Source organism: Poecilia latipinna, unplaced genomic scaffold (assembly GCF_001443285.1).
Source record: "Poecilia latipinna isolate Pla-1442-1.1 unplaced genomic scaffold, P_latipinna-1.0 Scaffold603, whole genome shotgun sequence".
Taxonomy (NCBI): Eukaryota; Metazoa; Chordata; class Actinopteri; order Cyprinodontiformes; family Poeciliidae; genus Poecilia; species Poecilia latipinna.
In genome coordinates this window covers 203,186-225,898 of record NW_015113219.1, presented here as the reverse complement: position 1 = coordinate 225,898, position 22,713 = coordinate 203,186, and the positions used below count along the sequence as shown (strand labels likewise).

Below are 22,713 nucleotides of genomic sequence, written 5' to 3'. Positions count from 1 at the left end.
TTTTTTTCCCCAACAAAAAACTTTGACGTTTTTTTTTCTTTCTTTAAAAAAAAAAAAAAAAAAAAAAAAAAAGAGTTCAGATCACTGTGCTTGGTTATTTTTCCTCATTATATTGCTTGCATTTCTGTTACTTCCTCCTTTCTAAAGCACATTGTTTTTCTTTTGCTTGCTGAATCGTCGTAACAAATCTCTCCAGCCTCGTCTTTTTTTACTTATTTTTTATTTTTTTGTTCAGCCCATCTGCATGCTGATATGACTGTGAACGTGCTGCTGGTTTCATGCTGTATTTTCTGTTTTGCTAGCCCACATTAAATGTTTGCGAACAGGTTAGTACTCTGATCACACACACATCAAAGTACGCAATAGGGAAGAGTTCACAGCATGTAGCTCCGCTGTTGAAACTTGTCATTTGTTTTGGTGCCGAGGCTCAAGTAGAGAACAGGCAACGTTGGTCTGAAAGTGTTTACTGCTCAAGAGAGAGGATTGACCTTATTTGTGACATTTCCTACCAGATTAAAATGTAACAGCAACCTTGATTATGTAGCTGTTGTGCGGAAATGTGACCAGCATTGCCTCCTCTAAGTTACTTACTGCCATCAGTGTGTATTCCTGGAAAGTTTTCCAGTCCTGCTCTGCTCTGTTTTCCCTCCCTTTCAGTTATTGTCCTCCAATGGAAAACTGTTTTTTTTTTTTTTTTCCATTCAGTGTGTCCATGTGCTCCCTTGTAAAGTCCGATTGAGTCCTAGCCAAATGTACAGTACACTGCAAAAATATTCAACCTCTTTCAGACCCCTTACTGTGATACCCCTAAATGAAATCCAATGCAATCTAAAGCTTCAAATATTTCACATAAGACTAGTCTGCCCCTCATCTGAAAATGCAACAAGTACGGTGCAACTGCTAATATCCATAAGACATGGCCTGTGTGAGAATGAGAGCGTTAATCAAAGAAGCAGCCAAGAGGCAGAACAACTATTAGTCAAACTTTTATTGAAGATGGGAGAGAAGAAAGCTTTTTGACCTACAAGCGACTTGAACACATCATCGGAGTACATCTGTAGCCGGGATGAGTTCATGGGAAGATGAACGGGAGCCAAGGCTGTAATAGAAAGTTTCAAATCAAAGCATTCTCATGAGTTAGAATGGCCTAGTCAAAGTTCAAACCGAATTTCAATTCACTGGATAAAATCCGATTCTGTTGCTTTCCCAAAGTTGGTGGAAGCATGCCCCAAAACCACCCAGGTTTGCATTTTATGCAAAAAGTAGACAGTCAAGTTTTCAAACCAGTTTATTGTTTTCTTTTTAGTTTATACTTTAGCAATACTTTTGTTTTCATACAACACGTTAAATGTTGCAGTTGTAACAAGTTCGGATTTTTGAATACTTTTGCAAAGTTCTGTACATGGTTGAGAAATCTGAAGCAGTTTTTTTTTTTTTTTTTGTCTTTTGTGTGTCAAATCAAATCAGACTTGATCCCAAACATACGACGCAGTTTTTCCACAAACGGTTCCCTGAGCAACCATCACTTTTCTTTTACTTCGCCCATCCTCGTTCCTCCTTTCGGATACATGAAATCAGCAAGCAGAGTTAATGTTTGCCTCTGCATATCTGTTTACGCTTGAGCCCCAGTTTTCCAGTCTCACCCGTGTTTGTCACTTTGTGTGCGGGCGGACAGGAGGAGCAGCACGCCAACACGTCGGCGAATTACGACGTCGAGCTCCTGCATCACAGAGACGCACACATTGAGTTCTTTAAAAGCGGTGGGTCTTTATGCATCACAGGACCGTGGGCTGAAGTAGTTGAACCAAATGCTTTCAAAGTGTGATCCAATATTTGACATTTGGGGCGTGTATTCTGCAGGGGACTTGCACATGGCAGGAACAAGCACTAGAGAAAACGGAGTCAAGGAGACGATGACGCTGAAATGGTGCACACCCCGGACGAACAGCATCGGTGGGACCGATCGACACAAGTTTTATTTATTTATTTTTTTTATCCTTAACTGAAATACTTTTACTCATCTCCAAGGGGAAACTGCGTATTTGATAAATTTGAAACCTTCATTTCACTTTCATTTTGCACAAAAGTGTATAACAAGCCATCACATAAACTACGTAATTATGCAATTGATTAACGTTGTTTATCTGAAGGGAAATAAATTTGCAACTAAGCCAAACGGATATCTAGAACTTGTACAACAGATCAATCTTTTGCTTGAAACGAAGAAATACACCTGACCTCAGTTATACCGTATGTTCATTTTAATCATCTACATGTCGTTAAATTATCTTGAAGCAGCTGTAATTTAAGAAGACGATAATGCATAGTGCTTTACGTCGTAGAATACAGAATTTCCCGCATTAAAGTAACGCTAACGAGTGTAATAATTAGAAATACCTTAACAACTCTTTGATTTTTTTTTTTTTATTTACCTCTGCAGAACTGCATTATTGCACAGGAGCCTACCGCATCTCCCCTACAGACGTAAACAGTCGTCCATCGTCATGCCTGACAAACTTTCTTCTTAACGGTGAGCTGTTGATCTCTTTCAATGGCGCTGTTCTCAAAAATTTACATTTATGATTGCTCCTATTTTTTATTGTTTTTTTTTTTGTTTTTTTTTGCTCACAGGGAGATCAGTGTTACTAGAGCAACCTAGAAAGTCGGGGTCTAAGGTCATCAGCCACATGCTCAGCAGCCACGGAGGCGAGATCTTCCTGCACGTCCTCAACAGCAACCGCTCCACCCTGGAGGACCCGCCCTCCATCAGCGAGGGCTGTGGCGGCCGAGTGACGGACTACAGAATCACCGTGCGTTCATCTCGCTGCGCCCGCGCCGAGATGCGACGCACGATTTAACCGCAGCGTTGCCGTTTTCCCTCAGGATTTTGGTGAGTTTATGAGGGACAACCGGCTCACTCCTGTCGCAGAGTCTTCTCACGATCCTTCAGGGAAGCTGCCGGTAGAAAGGGCCAAAGGTCAGCTGGAACGTTACACCAGATACTGGCCAATGATCATCTCCCAGACTACCATCTTCAACATGCAGGCGGTGAGCATCACTCAGAAATCTCTGGGTTTTTTATTTTTATATTCGCCTCGTTCACGTATAATCAGCATTTAGAGATTTGTGTATGCGTTTTTGTTCATCTCCACCAGGTGGTCCCGTTGGCTAACCTGATAGTGAAAGAGCTTCTCACTGAGGAGGATTTGCTAACCTGCCAGAAAACCATCTACAACCTGGTCGACATGGAGAGGAAGAGCGACCCGCTCCCCATTTCTACAGTCGGATCCAGAGGCAAAGGCCCCAAGAGGTGAGCTTTCTAAAACTAATTCAGCATCCTTCGTCCAGAGCAGGGGCGTCAAAGTCTTCATGAAAGTTCCTAAAGGGCCGGCTGTGCCAGAATGCATTTATAAAGCCATTAGCAAATTGAAATATTAACAAAAAGCAGTCTCTGCGTTCGATTAGCACTTCTTAAAATTAAGTGCGATTTAATTGAACATCTCTTTACATTGATCAGCCCCTCCAGGATTTCACAGTTGTTTATTTTTTGCAATTAAAATCAGACATTTTTATAAATATTTGCGGCTATGTATGACATTGTCAATCACAGACTACAGCTTGACATCAAGTCAGGCTGAGGAAGCGGTGAAGTAAAAGTAAGAAATACTGCCACCTGCAGGAGGGAGTTAGCAGCAACTTAAACACAATGTTTTTTTTTTTTACAATTTTTGCAAAAAAATGTGCAATAAATGCACAGTTTGCATTAGTGCGAAAATAAGCGGGGATCTGTTGATTCTGGATTCCAAAAAGCTGGAGGGACGAGTTGATGTAGTTTGGTGTTTGATGTCTAAAGAGCAACATAAAAAGCTAAAGGTGGGCTGGATTTATGCCACAGACGGTGCAACTTATCAAACGTTTAATCAAAATTTGCTGGAGAAGCGTCCGACAAGTTCTCAGTTGGATTTACAAGAAGGTTTGGACTTTGACTAGGCACTTTACTCCGTCTCACCAGAAACGAGGATGAATCACGTCAATGATGGGTTTGAATTGATGTCATTGGGCAGGGATGAGCAGTACCGCATCATGTGGAACGAGCTGGAAACGCTGGTGAAGACACACGCCGGCGCCACCGACAGGCACCAAAGAGTTCTGGACTGCATCATCGCCTGCCGCAGCAAACCTCCAGAGGAAGAGGAGAGGAAGAAGAGGGGGAGGAAGAGGGAAGATAGGGAGGACAGGACAGAGAAAAATGGCAGCAAAGAGGCAGAAGACAAAAGCTGGCAGGAATCTGAAAGGTGAGTGTGATGTTTCCTGTCTGCACGTGCAGCTCTTCCTCATCTCCTCCGCTGATGTCTGTTGATTCTCCTCTCCGCTGCAGGCTAAAGGGTTTGCTGGAGAAGGAGGATCAGGAATCCGAAGTGATCAAAGATTCCCCGGACTCACCGGAGCCGCTCATCAAGAAGCCTCGCCTGATCTCGGAGGACGTTCAGCCTCCAGAGAGAGCAAAAGGTTCCAGCCCCAGCTTTCACATTAAAACCAAAACAACCCACCAACGAACAACAAATCCTGATTGTTTTTTTTTCTCCCCTCCCTCTTCTCAGGTCCTGCCACACTCCTCAGCATGTGGACCAATCGGATCACTGTGGCCAATTCTCGGAAGCACCAAGAGTTTTTTGGAAGAGCGAGCTCGGTGAACAGCAAGTTCGAGCTCTACCAGCACCTGAAGGAGGAGAACGGGTAAGCTTTAAAACCAGCCCGGCCTCCGCTTTCATCCGTCCTGTTCTTGTGGGTTGTACATTTTATTGTGCTTTTTACAGGATAGATACCCATGAAAATGGAAAAGCTGCCAGATGATCGTCCAACTGATCGGTTTCTCCGACGAAGACTCCGACGTTCTCCGATGCAGATAATAACTGAATCGGATGGTGAATTGTAACAATAAATTTCTAATTTTTTTACACGTCATTTTGTAGATATGATCTTTACGTACTGTATTATTCAATAAAAGCTGGCTGTAGAAAACAAAGTTTGCTTTTTTATCAGAAATAATAGTGTTGCCACACAAAAATTAGCATAAGTATACAAGTCACAAAGTTTTTTGAATGTTACTAAATATTTTTGAGCAGCAGAGGGAGTAGTGGACTCAACAAAGATACTAAAAAACATTTAATCTCACCTAGAGGTTTCATCATATATGAATTTAAAGGAAAGAGGGGTATTTGTAGCTCTTCTTTTAATTTTTGATAAATATATGTGAAAATATTCTCAGCTTGTGCTTAAGACTTTGCTTATTGAATAACAGATATCAGCAGTGAAACATTCACAGGCTTAAATAAAATTTGGATATATACCTACTGATAGATATTTAACGAACGTGAAATGGCAGTTCCAACTAAGAGTAATGATGTCAGATGAGACTAAAATGTAACTTTTTTTCTCTCGTTCTTTTTCATTTTCTTTACTGGTGCTGATGCTTTTTTTCTGTCATAAACCTTTATAGCTATGAAGTACTTTACATGATTAATGCACATAATCATTCAACACATCTCGCAGCTCTGTTTCAGCTCAATGCAACCTATTTGGCCTCGTCTATATAAGCCCATATGTCCTCCCTGTTATTCATGCATCCAGTTCTTATAATTAACTCATTCCAGCATATGATCTGTGTGACTAACATCCAGAACAACCACATACATTCATATAGGAGTGAACGGCAGCAGACATATCTCATGTACTCACTGTGGACTGACTGTCTGACTAACTGTGGTTGGCTCTGTTCGATCCAGTGCAGATGGGGGATTTCCCGGTGAGGTCACAGGGTCAGACGACTGGTGAGCGATTCTGCGGAAGGCTTCGTGGAAGTCGCACGGTGAGCGGCCAGGATCAGTGGGAGGGAATCACTGCAGTACTCTGAACAAAATCTCTTGACAGTCGGGGGCGAAAAGGATGATTTAAACCTGAACTGTTAAAGTCTTCTTAGTTACATGTTCAAAAAGAAAAGGAAATGTTATAGCGCTACATATTTAATTTAGCTAGTTTGCCAAGTATTTAGCTCTGCTAACTTGTTCGGTTAGCATGCTACATATTTTATTTCAGTTAAAATTTGACTAAGCGATACATTTAGCTAAAATAAAGTAATTTATTAACCAAAACTAAATATTTAGCAAAAAACTCTATCCAGCAAATGCTAAGTGCTAAATTCTTTGCCACTTAAACATTCGTATGTTTAAGTGTCACTGCATATTCAGCGAATTTTTAGCCACATTTGTAATTTAGCTAACAAGCTAAATATTTAATCCAACTAAATAATTAAGTAAAGTTAAAATGAAATAGGTAAATATTAGCAAAACGTGTATCGTCATTTTTATTTAATGCTAAATATTTTATTCGAAAAGTATTAAGCATAACTATGCTAAAATAAAAATTATTTATTTTAGCTAAATAATTAGCTAAAAACAAAATTTAGCTAACATGCTAAGTATTCTGTGATGGATTGGTGAAAAGTCCAAGTTGTACCCCGACTCCCCAAATGACTGCTAATGTAAAAAAGAAAAAGTCAGAGTAAAAAATACTTTTCAGTATCAAGTAACAGCTCATTTATTATAAGCCTGCTAAGGAACCATTTTACGCACGTTTACATTAAACTCCCCTGAAGGCCTTTTTTTGGGGGGGTGGGGGGGAGTTGACATTGTGCATAATTTTTAAAAAAAGTTCTGTGAAAATATCTGAGTGAAAAACATCTAAATCAAGATTATAATTTTCGGAGTAATCATAAAACATCAGAACATAAACAGTCATTTATGTTGAGTTTTTTTTTGTTTGTTTTTTTTGGGAATGCTAGCTTTACAGTTTTTCTAAAATAATTGCATTGCAAACTTGAGTTGTTTTCCCTTTAGAGTCACAATATGATAAAAGCGCTAATCCTTCCAGAGGCAGTGATTTGTTTTTAAAACCTTGAACATTTGGCAAAGGTGTAACTTGAACTTTTTAAAAACCAGAATCTTGTTAAAACAGGTTTATATTAGTTCATGTGTTTTAACGTGAAGTTTAAAAGTGTCCTCCAGCCTGAAGATCCGACCACATTCCAGACACTGTAAGGACTTTTTGCTGGAGTGGATCTTAAGGTGCTTTTTCTGCGCTCTCAGCGTGGGAAAGGATTTCGGACACATTGGACACCGGTAGGGACTCTCTCCGGTGTGCCGGCGAGTGTGAACAGTCAGCAGGCATTTGGCGATGAAGCCCTTCCCGCAGTGTTTGCAGGTGTATGGCCTCTCCCCCGTGTGGTACCGCATGTGAAGCTTCAGCTCCCCGTTGGAGAGGAACGCCTTGCCGCACTCGGTGCACAGGTAGTTCTTCTCCCCTCTGTGCATGCGCATGTGCCTCGTCAGGTGCTGGTTGGAGGTCTTTCCGCAGATGTGACACTTGTAGCGCCGCTCTCCGGTGTGGACGCGCGTGTGCAGGTCGAGGTAGGCCGACGACCTGAACCCTTGGCCGCAGTGCGAGCACAGGTACGGAGTCTCGCCCGTGTGGATCCGGTAGTGGACGATCAGGGACGATTTGGAGAGGTACCTTTTGTCGCACTTGTCGCATTGATATGGAGGACCTTGGCTGTTTGATGTTGCTACATTTGATAAGAGTTCGCTGGAAAGCTCACAATCGAGCCCCACGCTGGTGTTTTGAAAGAAGCGGTCTTCGAAAGCGTCGTCTATCGGACTCAGGTGCTCCTGTCGGATGTGGTTGAGGAGTGCAGACACTTTGGTGTCGGTGAAGGAACACATGGAGCAGCGATGCAGTTTTAAAGGTGCAGACATGACACCTGAAAGAGACGAATAAAACAGCTCCGAATAGCTTCACTTTCCTAAATAAAATCATTTTTAAAACTGCCTGATAATACTAAACAAAAAGCTAATACAGAAGAAAACTGTAAGAGGGCAAATACTTCTGTAAAACCTGTCGTGATACACGTCTTCATGCATACTTGAGCAGTTGGCTGCCATCACTCCATCGCTCTGTTTATCTTCCAGGTTCTCCAGGATCGAATTGTCGTGCGTTTGGCTTTCATCGTCATCAGGAGACGACCCTTTGCGCTGAACTGGTAGTTGCTGCCTCGAGTTTGCTTTCAGATGAAGAGACAGCGAGGGCAAAAACATATTCTGAGCTTGAGGCAAGCCTGTAAGAGAAAAAAAAACCCATTAAAACCCCTTCAGACCTCGTTTTTTTTCTAGTGAGCCAAATTTTGTTACTCAGCTAATTTTTACTCCTCTCAAGCGTAGAAATAAATGGCAAAAAAGACATTTTACATTTGTTACAGTAGACATGAGTTTTTCTGCTGCATTATAGCTGGAAAAACTCACGATGACGTTTTCCCCAGATTTTTGTGTGGCACAGACTGATAATTTCATCTAGCAGGACAGTATCACCCATTGATTCACTAAATAGCTTGAACTCCTCTGGATGAAACACTTTGGAAAAACTGGGAGTGCTTTACTTCCCAATCTACCGTCTAAATCCTGTTCTCACGTGGCTTAACATAGAAGATAACATAGAAGCACTAACTGGCTATGAAATGCTCAGACATGCTTCTTTCTTTGCACGGTAACACTGAATGATTTGGCGTTGCACAACATACACAAACTCCTGATGTCCATTGGGATGGACATTCAACTTTTAAAAAAATCCTACGACATAATGACAGGAAAAAGATTTAAAATACCTTCAAATACTATCCACTGATATTCCACTGGAATGGATTACCATGTTAAACTAACCAAAAGAATAATAATAATAATAATAAAAACCAGCATGCTGGTTTTATTTATTTTCTTCAAAATTGTAGTCAATTACATTTGTTTGGATTTCCTGTTTGTTGCTCTTGGAAGTTTAGCAGCGTCCTCAGCTGTTCTGGATCCAAAACCAGCTTCCCACATTCCTCCATGACTGAGGGGGCGCTACTGAGCCACTCTGCAGTCTGCATCAGGCATTAAAATAACAACAAATAAAAACATTAACACACAGAAACCAAATCCACTCCTAACAATTAAGCCAAAGTATTTGACAACAAGTTGGAGCTTCTTCTTTAATATCCAGCACCTTTTTTCAATAACTCATTCTGACAGTTTACCTGTTTTATATCGGGAATGGGCAAGAGATTATCCAATCTGGAGATGAATTTCCAAACTAATCTTTGTAGCGTGGCTTCATACTGCTCTCCATAGTGTATTGGGAAGACTTCCTGGGAAGACAACAACCAGCATGTCCAGTCTTTATTGAAACTGTACTGGAATCACAGTGACTGTTTTAAGAGAATCCCACCTTGAAAAACCTCCTTCTTTCCTCTGCGTCCTCCAGCAAGGCATAAACAACTTCTACAAAATTTGACTTTGAACTCTCCAGCTCATTCAGCTCCTGAGTCGAAACCAAAACAATGAAGTGCGTTAGCCGTCTTCTGTGACGATAAGCAATGCAGACAGACATCAAGATCAAAATGCTGAAAATTAATGTATAGTCACATTATTATGTGTAAAAAGTCTCAAACTAAACTAAAAGTTTTGGTCATTAGCCATCTCTTTACAGCCACCTTAGTCAAATTACGTGTTCTCTCGTCTTTCCATGTTAAACTTTTTATACTTTCAGATCAACTAAAAATGGAAAAATGTACAAGATAAAAACCTCCTACGAACCTCCTGACCGCAGACAGCATCCATCTTGAGATCCTGGATAATCCTCAGGTGAGGCTGGATGTTCAGCAGGTTCGCCGTGCTCCGACTCTGACACAACTCCAGCACAAACTGAGACAGACACAGAGATATACAAGTGCTCACTGTAACGTTTTTTACTCCTACGAAATGTTGAGTAAAAATGCAGTGAGATGTGGCTGTAGTTACCCTCGCCCTCAGCCTGAGCAGGAGCTGAACTCTTTCTCTGGCTGTAAGCAGCTCCGGAGACAACTCCGTCACCAGCACCACCAGCTCCTCCACCTTTCGGTAGTGTGGAACGTTGCCGCTCTGGATCACCTTCCAGGCAAAGGCACACATCAGGCGTAGGGTGGGAACCAGGAGGCACAGAGACGGGATGGACAAGCCGCACGCTGCGAACAAGACGACATCCTGATATGAGCAGATGAGCGTCGATGCGTCTCAATATGAGAGAAACTTTAACCTTGTTCTTTTCTTGAGAATCACCAAGACAGAAACATTCAAACTTTACCTTTTTATTAGTGTTATTGTCTTATTTATTACTACAGTTGTCTTTAGCAAAGTTTATTTTCCTTTACAGATGCATCTGAATCATTTAGACTGACATTTAATTCAGTAAGTCGGTTCAGAAAGTGATTTTTTTTTATAAATTACACATTATTATTTAGATGAAGCAGAAGTTTTAATATACGAAAGTTATGTTATGGCCATGTTACTGTCTACACAATCATTAGAAAGACAGCTGATTTGACTGATTTCTAGAAGAAGTCCTCATCGATTCTGATGGGTTCACAGGAAGGGCGAGTACAGAAAAGAAAGCTGGGACACGATCATTCACCGGTTCGTTACAGGAACAAAGGGTGAACTCGGCAAACAGACCAAACTACTGTCCCCCTCTAAAAAAAGCATACAGAAGCAAAAAAGAAGGACATATGTAAGCATATTATTAGAAAGTTGAGTGGAAGGAAAAACTGTGGCAAGGGAAAAAAGAGCACAAGTATAATAACTGGAAAAAAAGCTGCACAAGGATATTAACTGGAAAGTTCAGTGGAAGGAAGAACAAGGACCGAAAACGGTGTACAGCCATACAAATGGAAAGTTGAGTGGAAGAAAAAACTAACATGAAGATGTACACAAGCACATTAAGCGAAGGTTTACTGAGGAACAACTGCTTAGAAAAAGGTGTGAGGACCTCTGACAGTAAGCTGATTGAAAGGGAAACGTGTGGAAGAAGAAGATGCATAAACAAAGTTAACCACAGACTTTAGAGGACCGTGAAGAAAGGTTCATAAAATCATTAGAAGGAAGACTGATAAGGTATAGACAATGGATGGAGACACTTTGAATCAACTTTCTTGAACAAATAAACCTTCTGATAATATTCCAATTCACTAAGATGCACCTGTGAATAACCTGTAAATTACTTTTTGTGTGTTTTTCTGTCCGTATTAAAACAATACCTTCTAGTCGTTCAGGTTGTTCCTGCTGCAAAGTCTCCACAGACGACGGACCGGACTCCGTTTCTGGCTTGTGGCAACGGAAAACATTCTCCATGATGACGAACCACCTAGTCTTTTGTGCTTTGGAGTCCTTCTGCTCCTTGATCCTCTCATACTCTTGTTTGAGCAGTCGGAGTTTGGTCCTGCACTGACTGGTGGTCTTGTCGAACCCCTGGGTGGCGAGCTCGGAGCTCAGCTGGGCGTACACCCTCTGGTCGTCCTCGGTGGACTTCAGCCGGTCCTGGACGTGCTCCTCTGCCCATTTTGTCAGCAGAGCGTCAACTTCCTCCGTCGTCCAAAGAGTGTGCGAAAAATCTATTGGAAACCACAAAACAGACATGAACTCTAAGCTCCTCCCCAAAGCGTCCAGCCGTCAAACATCGTCGCTCACCTTCGGGGGGATTGGAGGCCGTCAGCACGGCGGATAAATTGCGCTCTTTGGAAGCGTCTCCTTCGGGGAAGAGAACGCTATCCATGATGGCAAACCAGTCGCTCTTATCGTTCGCGTTTGCGCCCTCCTGCTTCAGTTTGGCGTACTCCTTCTTCAGCCTGTCCACTTTCAGACTGCACTGCTGGGGCGTCTTGGCGAAGCCGACCTGAGCCAGCTCGTCGCTGAGGTACGTGAAGACCTCGTCGTTTTCCTCCGAGGCGAGCAGCTGCTTCTGGATGTTTGGCTGCGCCCAGAGAGTGATGAGCACCTGCACTTCATCAGCGGACCACCTACATCCATCTGCGAGATTTGAAAGAAAAAGAAGAGAAAGTGCTGGGTATAAATTTATGGATAATATTTCTAAGGTGCTCAAGATTTAAACATAAAACTGCGACACTGTAAGGAATGAAATTCGTGCTTTCATTGTAATTTCTCCACTAACCCTCAGCCTCCAAGTCCCCTTCATTCGGCTCTCCTGATGAAGGTTTCAGAGTTTTGGAACATTTCGACGGCGCGCCCTGAGAACCAAGGACTTCATCCAGAATCCCAAACCACGCAGTCCTTGCCCAGCCAACATGTTGGCTGTTCTTCACCCTCCTGTAGTCCTGCTTCAGTTTTTTTATTTTCTCCTTGCATTTCTGTGCCGACTTGCTAAATCCCAGCGACGCCAGTTTGGCGCTGAGGCTGTTGTAGACGGCGTTGTTCCTCACGTTGCGGCGGAGCTCCTCCTGGATGACCGGGTTGGCCCAGTAAGCCAGCAAAGCCTGGACCTCCTTTTTAGACCAGCTGCATGTGTGGACGTCTGTTTGATTAAAAGCAAGTTGCACAAACTCAGTATTCATAAGTTTTGAGCTCTAAATAACACATAACACAGGTTTTTACAGGCAGAAATGTTGATGGTTGATGGTTGAAGTGCAACATGCTAAAGGAAATTGTGTGATAATTTTTCTTTCAAGATCAAGGACCCGATAAAAGGCTTTTGATAAGTTCTCATTTGTTGTGTTTTTGGAAACAGAAGATTAAAACAGCTACTAGTTTAACCTTCTGTTTCAGGGCTTTTATACCTACATTTTCGTTTTTCCACATGTCTGGTCGCAAACATGTCAGGTGCCTGCTGAGAGACGGAGGAACCCGCCGTGCTTGTCGATGCCGTGTTGTCTTCAATTCTGACTACGAAGAAATCCGTTTCTTTCATCACGTTGGAGGGCGTGGGCGCCGGGTCGGGCTCGGAGAAGGTGTCAAAGTCGTTTGTCGGAGGGGAAAAACCTGCAACAAAAGCGCATTAAAAACTAATAAGCTTCGCCTACTGGAACCTGCAGGTGGACGGATGTTTACTTCTGATTACCTTCACAGTTCTCTTCAAACAAAACTGGGAGAGCGGGCTCTGCTGAGGACAGCTTTGGGGTTTCTGGATGTTTTTGTGCTGCAGCAACCGAAGCGCCAAGAACCTGATCAATGATGTCAAACCATATATTCTTCCCACCGTCCAGGTGATTGCTGTTCTTGATTCTCCTGTAATCCTGCTTCAGCTTCTTCAGTTTCTCCTTGCACTTCTGCGCCGTTTTGTTGTACCCGAGCGATGCCAGTTTGGCGCTGAGGCTGCTGTAGACGGCGTTGTTCCTCACGTTGCGACTGAGCTCCTGCTGCACGGCCGGATTGGCCCAATGCGTCAGCAGCGTTAGGACCTCTTTCTTTGACCAGCTGCATGTGGGCTTATCTGAGAAAAACAAAGAGGATACAGCCAAAGGTGAAGAGTCGATTGGTTCTAGTGTACCACTACACCAGACTGTCTTTATTTACACCACTATGATGGCGTATTCTCACTTTTAGAGACAAATCAGTCCTTGATCTTACCTCTTCTTCTTCCCACAGTGGTGTGTGGCCACATGGCTGAAGTCTGCAATAAAGCCTCAACCGCCCCGTTGCTTGTGCACGGAGTATTAGAGTCCTCCACTTTAATGGGGAAGAAAACAGCATCCTTTGTGATTTCTGTTTTTTTAAGTCCTTGGAAACTTGTGGTGAAAGAATTGGGAATATTTGTCACAACAGATGGATCTGCAGGGGGAGAAAAAGGATAAAATGTGTATTAGTGTATTAGTTTTGGCTGTCTTGATGCACACAATATAAAATGTGCCCAGGATGTACATTTGGGAATTAATTTGAATTTTACATTCTCCAACTTTTTCATATACATATTAAACTAAAAGGATAAATTTGTGTCCCTGCAAAAATTCTGTAATTTAGTTCCATTTAAAATTACTTTGATTTTGCATTACAATACAATTTGATTCCTACTTTTATTCTTCTTTCCCTACTGAAATATTTTCAGAATTTCATGGTATATTGTTTTCAACACAGCAGAGATGCCCGTCTCCCCTTAATAACTTTGCACAATCACATAAAGTCTGATCAGAATCAATGTTGTTAAAAGAACAAACATGACTCATGGCTAAACTTTTAGAAATATTTCTTGTATGGTGATGAATAAAGTTAATAACATTAAAAAACTTAAATTAAATCGAATGTTGATTCATAACATTTCAGTGCCTGTCTTTAAAATAACACTTTTGTGCCAAGGAGATCCAAGTAGAGCAATATATTTAAAACTGACAACGTACAAAAAATAATAATAATAAAGTCTATGATGTGTTTTATTTTACTATATAGTATTCTTTAAAAAATCTCACTCAACCTCTCGGTACTTTTTAAAATGAATAAACAAAAAGACTTTGATAATTTGAGAGGTTAAAAATTCATAAATATTTGTTAAAACTGCATGTGCTAAAATTGATAATTGCATTCATTGTAAACAATGTTAATTTCAACGGCTCTTTAAAAGATAATTTTTGTATTTTAGGGAACAAGCAAGGGAACCTTAAGAATTAAATGAATGATCAATTTCATAAAGAACGGATGAGATAATCAGTTTCTAACGGTGAATATTGGGCTTTTAGTGAATGTTGTTGTTCTAACAATATATTCACAGGAGTCCTGCAGCATCACCATCCTTTATGACAGAGTCTAAGCGTCAGAGCAATTAAAAGGGTGTTTCAGACAGGCTTGTCTCTAAGGTTTGTCACCACTGACTGACTCCCAGTGCGGTCAGTCTGCCTGACATTTCCCTATAAACCTTCTCATTGCTTATCGATATTGCCAACTCACGTTGAATTTTCTCCTCCGACCACAGGGAGAGGAGCGCCTCGGTCTGTTCGGGAGACCAGCTCACCGTTGGCTCCATGTCCGCTTCTTCTACCGTGAACACAAAGCTTACAAAATACTGATAATAGTACAAAAGATTAATATGGAATGTTTTCACTTTTTTTTTTTTTTTTTTTTCAAAATGGCGCCCAGTTTTCTGGTCGCTGTAGTGACGTATTAGGACACGAGCCAATCAGAACGAAAAAGTAGCCGTCGCCGTTACTTCAGCTGTTCATTGCAGCGATACGCCAATGTAGCCGCCATCTTGCTAGAGGATACCCTCCTCCCCATGGAATAGTAGTCTGTTTTATTGCAGGAATCATTTGTAATATAAGATAGCAATGTTTAATTTATAATAATAAAATGATTAAAAACTACGATATTTCAAGATGGCACTCTGATTAATTTAAAATATAAACATACACGAAAAGATCTACAACCCTGAGGAACGCTGCTATACAAATATTGAATTTAACAAGTAAAATACTCTACAATTCCAACTGAACAGCTGCTGGTAGCTATGCATTTTCTCTGGATGCTTTGATGCTACTGCAGTAGAATCTCACCCAAAGCATCCCAGTTTAACTGTTAGTTTTTTGTGTTTTTTCTGAAAACACAACTGAAGCAGCTCTTGCTCCAATTAACTCAGTAATCTTTATTTTTTTAACACAAAAACTCCTGGACCCCTTTCTGTAATTTCAACCCCTGCCAGTCTGACAGCAGATGGCTGCTGTCAGACTGTCATGGTTTTGGTTCTGCTGGCGGTTTCCTTCTGTTGAAGGGAAATGATTCTTTGACTGCTATGTGGTCATGCAGCAATCTGCAGAGCATTTTCCCCACTACTACTGACATTACAACTAACCACCCTTTGTCTTGTGGGAGTCCATTTCAGAAAGAATTATAAGACATTAGAAAAACAGTTATTTTACTATTTATTTTTCTTTTTACAACATGAAAAACCAAAATACACTGAGAACAGGCATATTATAACTGGGGTATATACATAACTGCTTGCACATAATTTTAATGACACATTTTCTGTGATAAACTTTAAATCTAATCAATTTCTACTGTTTAAGTAATAAAATAGAAAAAAAAACAAGTGATACATAAATCAAAACAAAAAGGTTCTTGGCATTCAGCAAAAACAGAAAAGTTGAAATGTTTACATCAATGATTGAATAGAGAATATTGATAAAGAACGATTTCCACCAGAATAGTGAAATAAAATGTATTTTTCTGCCACGGGCTTTTTAAAACACAGAAAACAAAAAATGTCAACAGTCACATGTTTTGGAAAAAAAAAAAAAAGTATTGTTGGATTCTCACGTTAGAAGCTGACTGTAAAAATGCAGGATTCTGCTAAAGATGATGGATTTTTATAAAGATGCACTGATCAGCAAAGAATTATAGACCTGCTGATTTTCCCTTTATTGAGTGATTTGAATGTATCAACAAACACATAATTAAAAATCAGATGAAGACTTGGAATCTGTGGTTTGATGCATAAAGGGAATAATCTTCCAAGTTCTTCATTTCCTGTTGGATTCACAAAATAAGTAGATCAAAAAAACTGCTGTACATCTTTTTTTCTCTAAAGTGTTGTAGAAAGTTTTTATCAGGAAAAGCATGATCAGTGCATCAATTCTTTTAAACAACTTCCAAAATCTGATTTATTTTTATTATTCAAATAATGGATTCTGGTTCATTAGCCAGAGTCAGCTAATTTTTGCCAGATCCAGATGGTTCTATTCAGTAAATACACCCAAATTACTTTTCATCACTTCCTGTCCATAAATGAATCAATCACCATTCATTTGAGTTTATTAAAATCATAATCTATAAATGTTAAGAACATAGTCTTTAATGCCTTATTGGGGATAAAATTGTAATTCTGTAAATTTTGCAGGATCCAAATTGTACAAAGATGATGCACTGTACTTTTTTTTTGAGCTACAGTTCTTACAGGAACAAAAAAGGCCTGATATGTGCATATTTTTTTTTTTTGTTTTGAACTAAACTTCTGACAGCTACCCTTTTGTTTGCATTACTAAAACAAACTCTGACCATTATTCATGCATGAGCACACATAAGAGCCACTCTAAACTCTAACTATAATCTTAAGATTCAGTTGTCTTTTAATCAGCCATGTGTTTTCAGTCATAGATCCACGTACTCAGCGGCATCTTTAAGTTGGCCCTGAATAGTAGCTGTTTCCATCGACCTATCAGAGCAGCGATCAGCAATGAGCTCCAAACTCAGATCAGGAGATTCTCCTTCAATAGTTGTCATCGCTGCCCTCTTCTTCCTCGTCGTATTTCCTGTTCAGCGACTGCTTCTTGTGCTTTCCCCTCACCCTCCGCTTGCCGGCAAAATCAGGGTTTGCCTCCTTCACGTGGATCTGCTCGTGCTTCCTGAGCAGGGCGGGAACCGTGAACCCTTTCCCGCACGTCTCGCATGTCCAGGGTTTCTTACACGAGTGAGTCCTTTTGTGGACGTTGAGGTGGGACGCCAGCTTGTAGGTCTTCCCGCACACGTCGCAGTTGAAGGGACGCTCGTTGGTGTGCAGCCGGATGTGGACCTTCAGGTTCCCGACCTGCGTGAAGCTCTTGTCGCACAGTGGGCACCGGTAGGGTCTCTCTCGGGTGTGGATCCTCAGATGAACTCGCAAGCAGTACTTGCTGGAGAACTTCTTCTGGCAGACGGGGCACGGGATCTTCGTTTTGGGCAGGTGGTCGTGTTGGTGCCTCTTCAGGTCGGACAGGTACACGAACGTCTTCCCGCATTGGGAGCAGAGGTACTGGCGTTCGCCGATGTGGTAGCCCATGTGTCTCTTCAACAAACTGGGGACCAGGAACCGCTTCCCGCAGCGCTCGCACATGTGCGGGCGGTCCCGGGTGTGCCAGCGCTCGTGGTTAGAGAGCTTGAATGCCGTCGGGAAGGTTTTGCTGCAGTGCTTGCAGGGGAACGTCATCTGGCTCGTGTGACACTCCATGTGCCGCTTGAAGTAGGTGGACTGCGTGAAGCCCTTATTACAGATGTTGCAGTAGAAAGGCTTCTGTCCGCTGTGGGCGAGGATGTGCTTCGTCAGGGTCTGCAGTTTGGCGAAACACTTGCCGCACTGGCCGCAGGCGAAGGGCCGCATTGTGCTGTGCGTCTTCAGGTGGTTGTTGAGGAACGCCTGCGTGCGGAAGCTCTTGTTGCACGCTGAGCATTGAAAGGGCTTCTCTCCCGTGTGAATGCGCTCGTGGTCCATCAGCTTGGACTGGTAGGGGAAGCTCTTATCGCACACGGTGCAGCTGAACCGATCAATCAGGTGTCTCAACTGCTTCTTCCGTCTGATGCTTGGCCTCGGGTCGTCGTCGTCGTCGCTCAGTCTGCCGGGAGGAAGGGGCGGCAACGCTGGGAGAGACATGGAGTTTGTGGCAATCTGTGACACCCACTGATGTAAAGTAACTCGATGGGTTTGAGGCTTTTGGTTGTCTTTCGCTAACGTGGAAGAAGTTTTGGCGGGCACTTGAACAACCCTGAAAGGGATTGATTTCAGAGGCAGCTGCTGTAACTCTGGTTTCTCTGACGCTGCTGGTGTTCCATCCTTCTTTTCTCCTTGAGGAGTCGTTGCCGCCTGCTGCTGCTGTTCAGAACTTTTTTCCGGCTGGCTTTGCACTGTTGCTGTGGCATCCTTTTCCTTTGCTCCGTTTTCATCGGCTGTTTTGTCGCCTACTGGCTCTTCCTGCTGAGGTGCATCGACGGAGGGTGCCAGGCTCGACGCATCATCTGAAAGACCTCCAACATCTTCGCTGTCACTGAGAGAGGCAGGGCTGCTTTCTGTGACTGCGACCTCTGGTTGCTTTTGTGGCTGTTGCTGTGGCTGTGGTGCCGGCGGAGAGGGTGTTTCTACTGGCTTGGGCATGAAAGCCAAAGAGGAGAGCACACAGTCGCCCACTGAAGTTGAAACAGTTGCTGCAGAAAACAAAAACAACCAAAAGAATTACAGTTAGTCATTATTTCTCCTAACAGGTTTCTTCTTTGTCACCAAAATCGCCAATAAAATTAACTAAAAGTGCTTTTCAAAAATATTTAATAACCTCCAAAAAATTAAAAAAATCAATTTTACATTACAGGCCTAAACTCTAATGTTTGAAAACTATGTAACCCTCCCTTCCAAAAATAGCATATACTACATTATATTTGTTTATAACATAAAATCCCAACTTTGTGGTTGTGTTTGGAAAAAATATACCTTTCACACCAAGGAGTCCTTTGCTCTGATGGTGCTGCAGAAGAGTCTTTAGATCGCCACGGTCGGGGATGAACCCCCCACATGCATCAAGAACAGTTGCATCCGTCGAGATCATGGCACCAAGCTAAAGCAGGAGTACCAAGAAGTGGAAGTTATCAGTACATTTTCAGCACAAACTGTATTGCAGTAGTGATTTTTCTGTACGTCCTTGCAGATTTGATCTATTCTAATTCTGATTCATTAAAAAAAAGTTAAATGCAGAGGGCAAATTGCTGAGATGATAGGCGTGCATACTTGAGACAGATTGGGAACGGGAAGAAGTTGCTCCAGTTTGCACACCAGGCCAGCAATCAAGGCTTGGAGTGCTGTGTCAAACTTGACGCCGTACTGAACAGGGAACATTTCCTGCAAAAGTTGTTTCAAGTGTCAAGCAAGCATGCGATAGAACTGGATCTACAGACAATATAAGAGACGATAATAATAATAATAAAAAAACAAGTTCCAACACACATCAAGTCATACCTGAAAGAACCGTTTCCTCTCAGTGGGATTTTTTAGCAGATTCTGAATCAGAACCATAAAGTTTGTCTGGGATTTCTCCACCTCTACATCCTTCTAAGGTATAAAAACATTCAGTCAGATTTTATTCATGCCACATTATCCTGGTATATTGTGTTTAGTTGGAATACACAGCTTATATTACAGACGTATTAACAAGTTGCATGCATACCGCTGAGGATGTTATCTTTAACCTATTTATAAGAGTCTGAATAGTCTTGGAATCTGGTGGGCCGTCATTCTGAAGCAGGTCCAAGATTATCTAAGTGATTGAACAGAAATACAAATATAAGAGTGGTGAGAAAACAAATAATCTGAGAGTTCTGTTGTAGGCATAAAAAAAAAAAAAACTCACCCTTGCTCTTAACCCCAAGATAAGTTGCGCTGTCTGCTTGAAACTCAGAAGCTCAGGGACAATCTGTGTCACCATGGTCACAAACTCCTCCACTTTGCCGTAATGCTTCACGTTCCTCTGCCGTATGACCTGCCATATGTACGAATAGGTCAGCTGCAGTGGGGAGGCCAGCAGGCGGAGGGAGGCCAGAGGAAGGGCGCCTCCTGTTCAAAGACATTACGGCTGCAGCGTTACAAGTGATGGGAGTTACATGTGCAATGAGAACAGGCCACACAGATGTATGATGAAAAGCTCAACAATCAAGAAATCTAGGTCCTGGCAAATAATCAATTTCAAATATACATACTTTTCCAGACACAAACGTTAAGACTTTTAAAACAATTTATAAAGTTAAAAAAAAATAAAAACAGATATAATGATACCCACCTAGCTGGGTTTCATTATGAAGTCACTAAATCAAGTTGACAATTTGTGGCAGGACTTGAAAACTGATGTTTATATTTCTCCTACAATCTGATTGAGCCTTTGCTACTTTACAAAGAAGAATGGAAAAAAACCTCTTAGTCTCTAAGATCTGCAAAGCACCCCAGAACGCAAGCAGCTGAAAGGTGGCTCTACAAAATGATTCAGAATTTATTTAGTGAAATGCACGCCACACTTTTCAGATTTCCATTTACAAAAACTGCTTTAAAACCATGGATTTTTCTTCCAATTCAGAATTATGTACCGTTTTGTTTTGGTCTGTTTCAAGGTAAAGCGACGTGCTGCCACAGGGGGCGCTGCAGCAGTGGCCAGGGTGTAGAGTAGTTTTTGGAAAAAGTGCACGCCTGCGTGTGCGTGTGCAGTGATGGAGAGATTGAGCGCCAAGCTAATGTCATACTTCAAACTTTGCAAGCAGATATCAGTCCGCCACACTGACGTGATAAGCCGTTTCTGGAGATGCTTTACAGCTGAGCGGAGCGCGCATTTGGATGGCTTCATTTAAGCGACAAAAATCACAAAGCAGCCAAAGCTTGATAGTTAGCTAACTTGCTTATTATTCATCTCCAGCAAAACACGGAGCAGACGTGTGTTTGTTTATGCCGCTGAAAATGAGAAAACAGTCTTCTTGAAGCAGATGGAGCTTCCTTCATTTTCATATTTTACACCATTCTCGGCGGCAGCTACAGTTAGCTTAGCAACTTACCTGTTGTATTGGAGCGTCTATCCATACTGGCCTCAAAATGCGCGGCTGGGTCAACCAACTGACTGACGGCTCAAAACAAACTAATAAAACAACAGTCTATCCTTAAATATAATAGTTACAATTATTTAACCGTCTTATCTCGGGCGTCAAGCCACGAAGAATAATGGCGGCCACTGGATTCCAGCCTTCCAAAACAAAAGCCTGACTACTTCCGCCGGATGTTCCTGTACAATATAAAAGCACCGTCCTTGAGTATGTGATGGGAGTCCCGGCTTTTTTCCAAGATCCTGATCATTTGGCTCAAAAGGCAGCTTCCAAATTATTCCTCACAGTGCACTATTTCTGACGTAATCAAAATTAAGTGTTTATACGGAAAATAAGCATACACATATAAATGCATCAACAAAAAAGTATTTGATTAAAGCATTTTCATTGCCTTTTTTCCAGCATTTATTTCCTGTCCCCTTCTCTAAATATTGCATCACAGTCAATCTTTTGATTTCGCATTTTCTGTTTACCTTTTCATAGTTTTAACGTTAACTTAAATATTTACACTCATAACACTCAAACCGTTCTGACATACTGACCTATTTAAATGTTTTTCACAAAAATCGTGTTTTTTTTAATGAAAATATGTAGATGTCAAAGCAAAAAGCACATTTAGAAGGCGTCTTTACACTCTTTATGTCTGTTGTTCCTCTTGTTTTAAGCAATCCTGGTTTGTCATCATGGTTATTTGATTTGAATAGTCAGAGACTTTAGCTGTTGATAATTATTGCTGTTGCAATTTTGGGTCAGGTGCACAAAATACAAAATAACCATCTTATATAAATATTTAAAGACAATAGCACACAGGATAGTTTATGTATGCTACTCCTGTGTGATACTCAATTTCAGTTTTGTTCGGACTTCTTCAAAAGTCAGCATTTCAAACCTTACCCAATACAAACAAGCAATCAATATAAAAATGGTTCTCATGCTTTTTTAAAATATTTTTACATGAGTCTGTTGTTTCAACAGTTGGAAAAAGTTTATTAGCGTTTCAAAGACTTTCAGAGCATAACAAAATAACTTAACACACATTTTTGACAATAAAAAAAACAAAAACAAAATCAAATTCAACAATATGGTACACTGAGAAGATAGTGAAAGTTTTCCTGGTTTTGAACCTCATCCAAAATATTTCGCTATAGAACAAGCCATGTCATTGACCTGTTTTGGAAGTAAATCATTTGAACTGTTATTGAAATGCTGACCAGTCCCTGCAAATCCAACTCCATAGCCTGCGGTCTGCGGAGATTCTTAGCCTGTTGATTCATAGAGATCTGTCGACATTGGTCATGTTTGTAACTGGCACTTCCTCCAGCCTACGGCCTGCTCTTTTGTGACGAGAACAATCCCTCCTTATGCTCTTCACTGAGCTCATCCGTTCATCTATCTGTCTGTCTCCATCTCCCTTACTTTCCCTCGCTGGTCCTGTCCTGTCTCTTGCTCCCGGTCTCTGACACATACAGTACAAGAGCACTCACACTCTTGAGAGTCATGCTCT

The 22,713-nt window shown here is 41.5% G+C and overlaps 3 protein-coding genes across 7 annotated transcripts in view; 1 reads left to right on the top strand and 2 right to left on the bottom strand.

Moving 5' to 3' along the window:
• ints13 (integrator complex subunit 13) overlaps positions 1-5,024 on the top strand; it is a 10,575-nt gene extending 5,551 nt beyond the window's left edge. For 2 of the 3 annotated variants that reach the window (XM_015042835.1, XM_015042836.1), the window contains exons 8-18: positions 303-326; positions 1,676-1,760; positions 1,861-1,953; positions 2,441-2,530; positions 2,632-2,810; positions 2,884-3,048; positions 3,156-3,310; positions 4,065-4,295; positions 4,379-4,509; positions 4,602-4,737; positions 4,818-5,024. In XM_015042835.1, coding sequence (XP_014898321.1) covers positions 303-326; positions 1,676-1,760; positions 1,861-1,953; positions 2,441-2,530; positions 2,632-2,810; positions 2,884-3,048; positions 3,156-3,310; positions 4,065-4,295; positions 4,379-4,509; positions 4,602-4,737; positions 4,818-4,854 — 1,326 coding nt within the window. In that variant the 3' untranslated portion in view covers positions 4,855-5,024. The remainder of the gene's footprint in view (positions 1-302; positions 327-1,675; positions 1,761-1,860; positions 1,954-2,440; positions 2,531-2,631; positions 2,811-2,883; positions 3,049-3,155; positions 3,311-4,064; positions 4,296-4,378; positions 4,510-4,601; positions 4,738-4,817) is intronic. The other variant, XM_015042837.1, reaches the window with a different exon arrangement.
• Positions 5,025-6,571: 1,547 nt separating this feature from the next.
• Positions 6,572-14,973, bottom strand: LOC106953796 (uncharacterized). Of its 2 annotated transcripts, none has more exons than XM_015042832.1 (14): positions 14,787-14,973; positions 13,479-13,679; positions 12,970-13,341; positions 12,693-12,890; positions 12,067-12,426; positions 11,586-11,924; positions 11,156-11,509; positions 9,885-10,087; positions 9,681-9,788; positions 9,313-9,405; positions 9,122-9,232; positions 8,845-8,968; positions 7,940-8,170; positions 6,572-7,816 (listed from the first exon to the last, which is right to left on the bottom strand). In XM_015042832.1, exons 1-14 carry the CDS (start codon positions 14,860-14,862, stop codon positions 7,017-7,019), a joined length of 3,570 nt encoding a protein of 1,189 aa, XP_014898318.1. In that variant the 5' UTR covers positions 14,863-14,973; the 3' UTR covers positions 6,572-7,016. The 2 variants fall into 2 exon arrangements, with proteins under 2 accessions (XP_014898318.1, XP_014898319.1); XM_015042833.1 differs by having other exon boundaries at positions 7,979-8,170.
• Positions 14,974-15,737: 764 nt separating this feature from the next.
• On the bottom strand, positions 15,738-21,385 carry LOC106953795 (zinc finger protein 665). Of its 2 annotated transcripts, none has more exons than XM_015042831.1 (7): positions 21,165-21,385; positions 19,979-20,181; positions 19,796-19,885; positions 19,588-19,677; positions 19,360-19,470; positions 19,066-19,189; positions 15,738-18,785 (listed from the first exon to the last, which is right to left on the bottom strand). In XM_015042831.1, exons 1-7 carry the CDS (start codon positions 21,187-21,189, stop codon positions 17,101-17,103), a joined length of 2,328 nt encoding a protein of 775 aa, XP_014898317.1. In that variant the 5' UTR covers positions 21,190-21,385; the 3' UTR covers positions 15,738-17,100. The 2 variants fall into 2 exon arrangements, with proteins under 2 accessions (XP_014898317.1, XP_014898316.1); XM_015042830.1 differs by having other exon boundaries at positions 19,588-19,680; positions 21,165-21,384.
• Between the last annotated feature and the right edge of the window lie 1,328 nt (positions 21,386-22,713).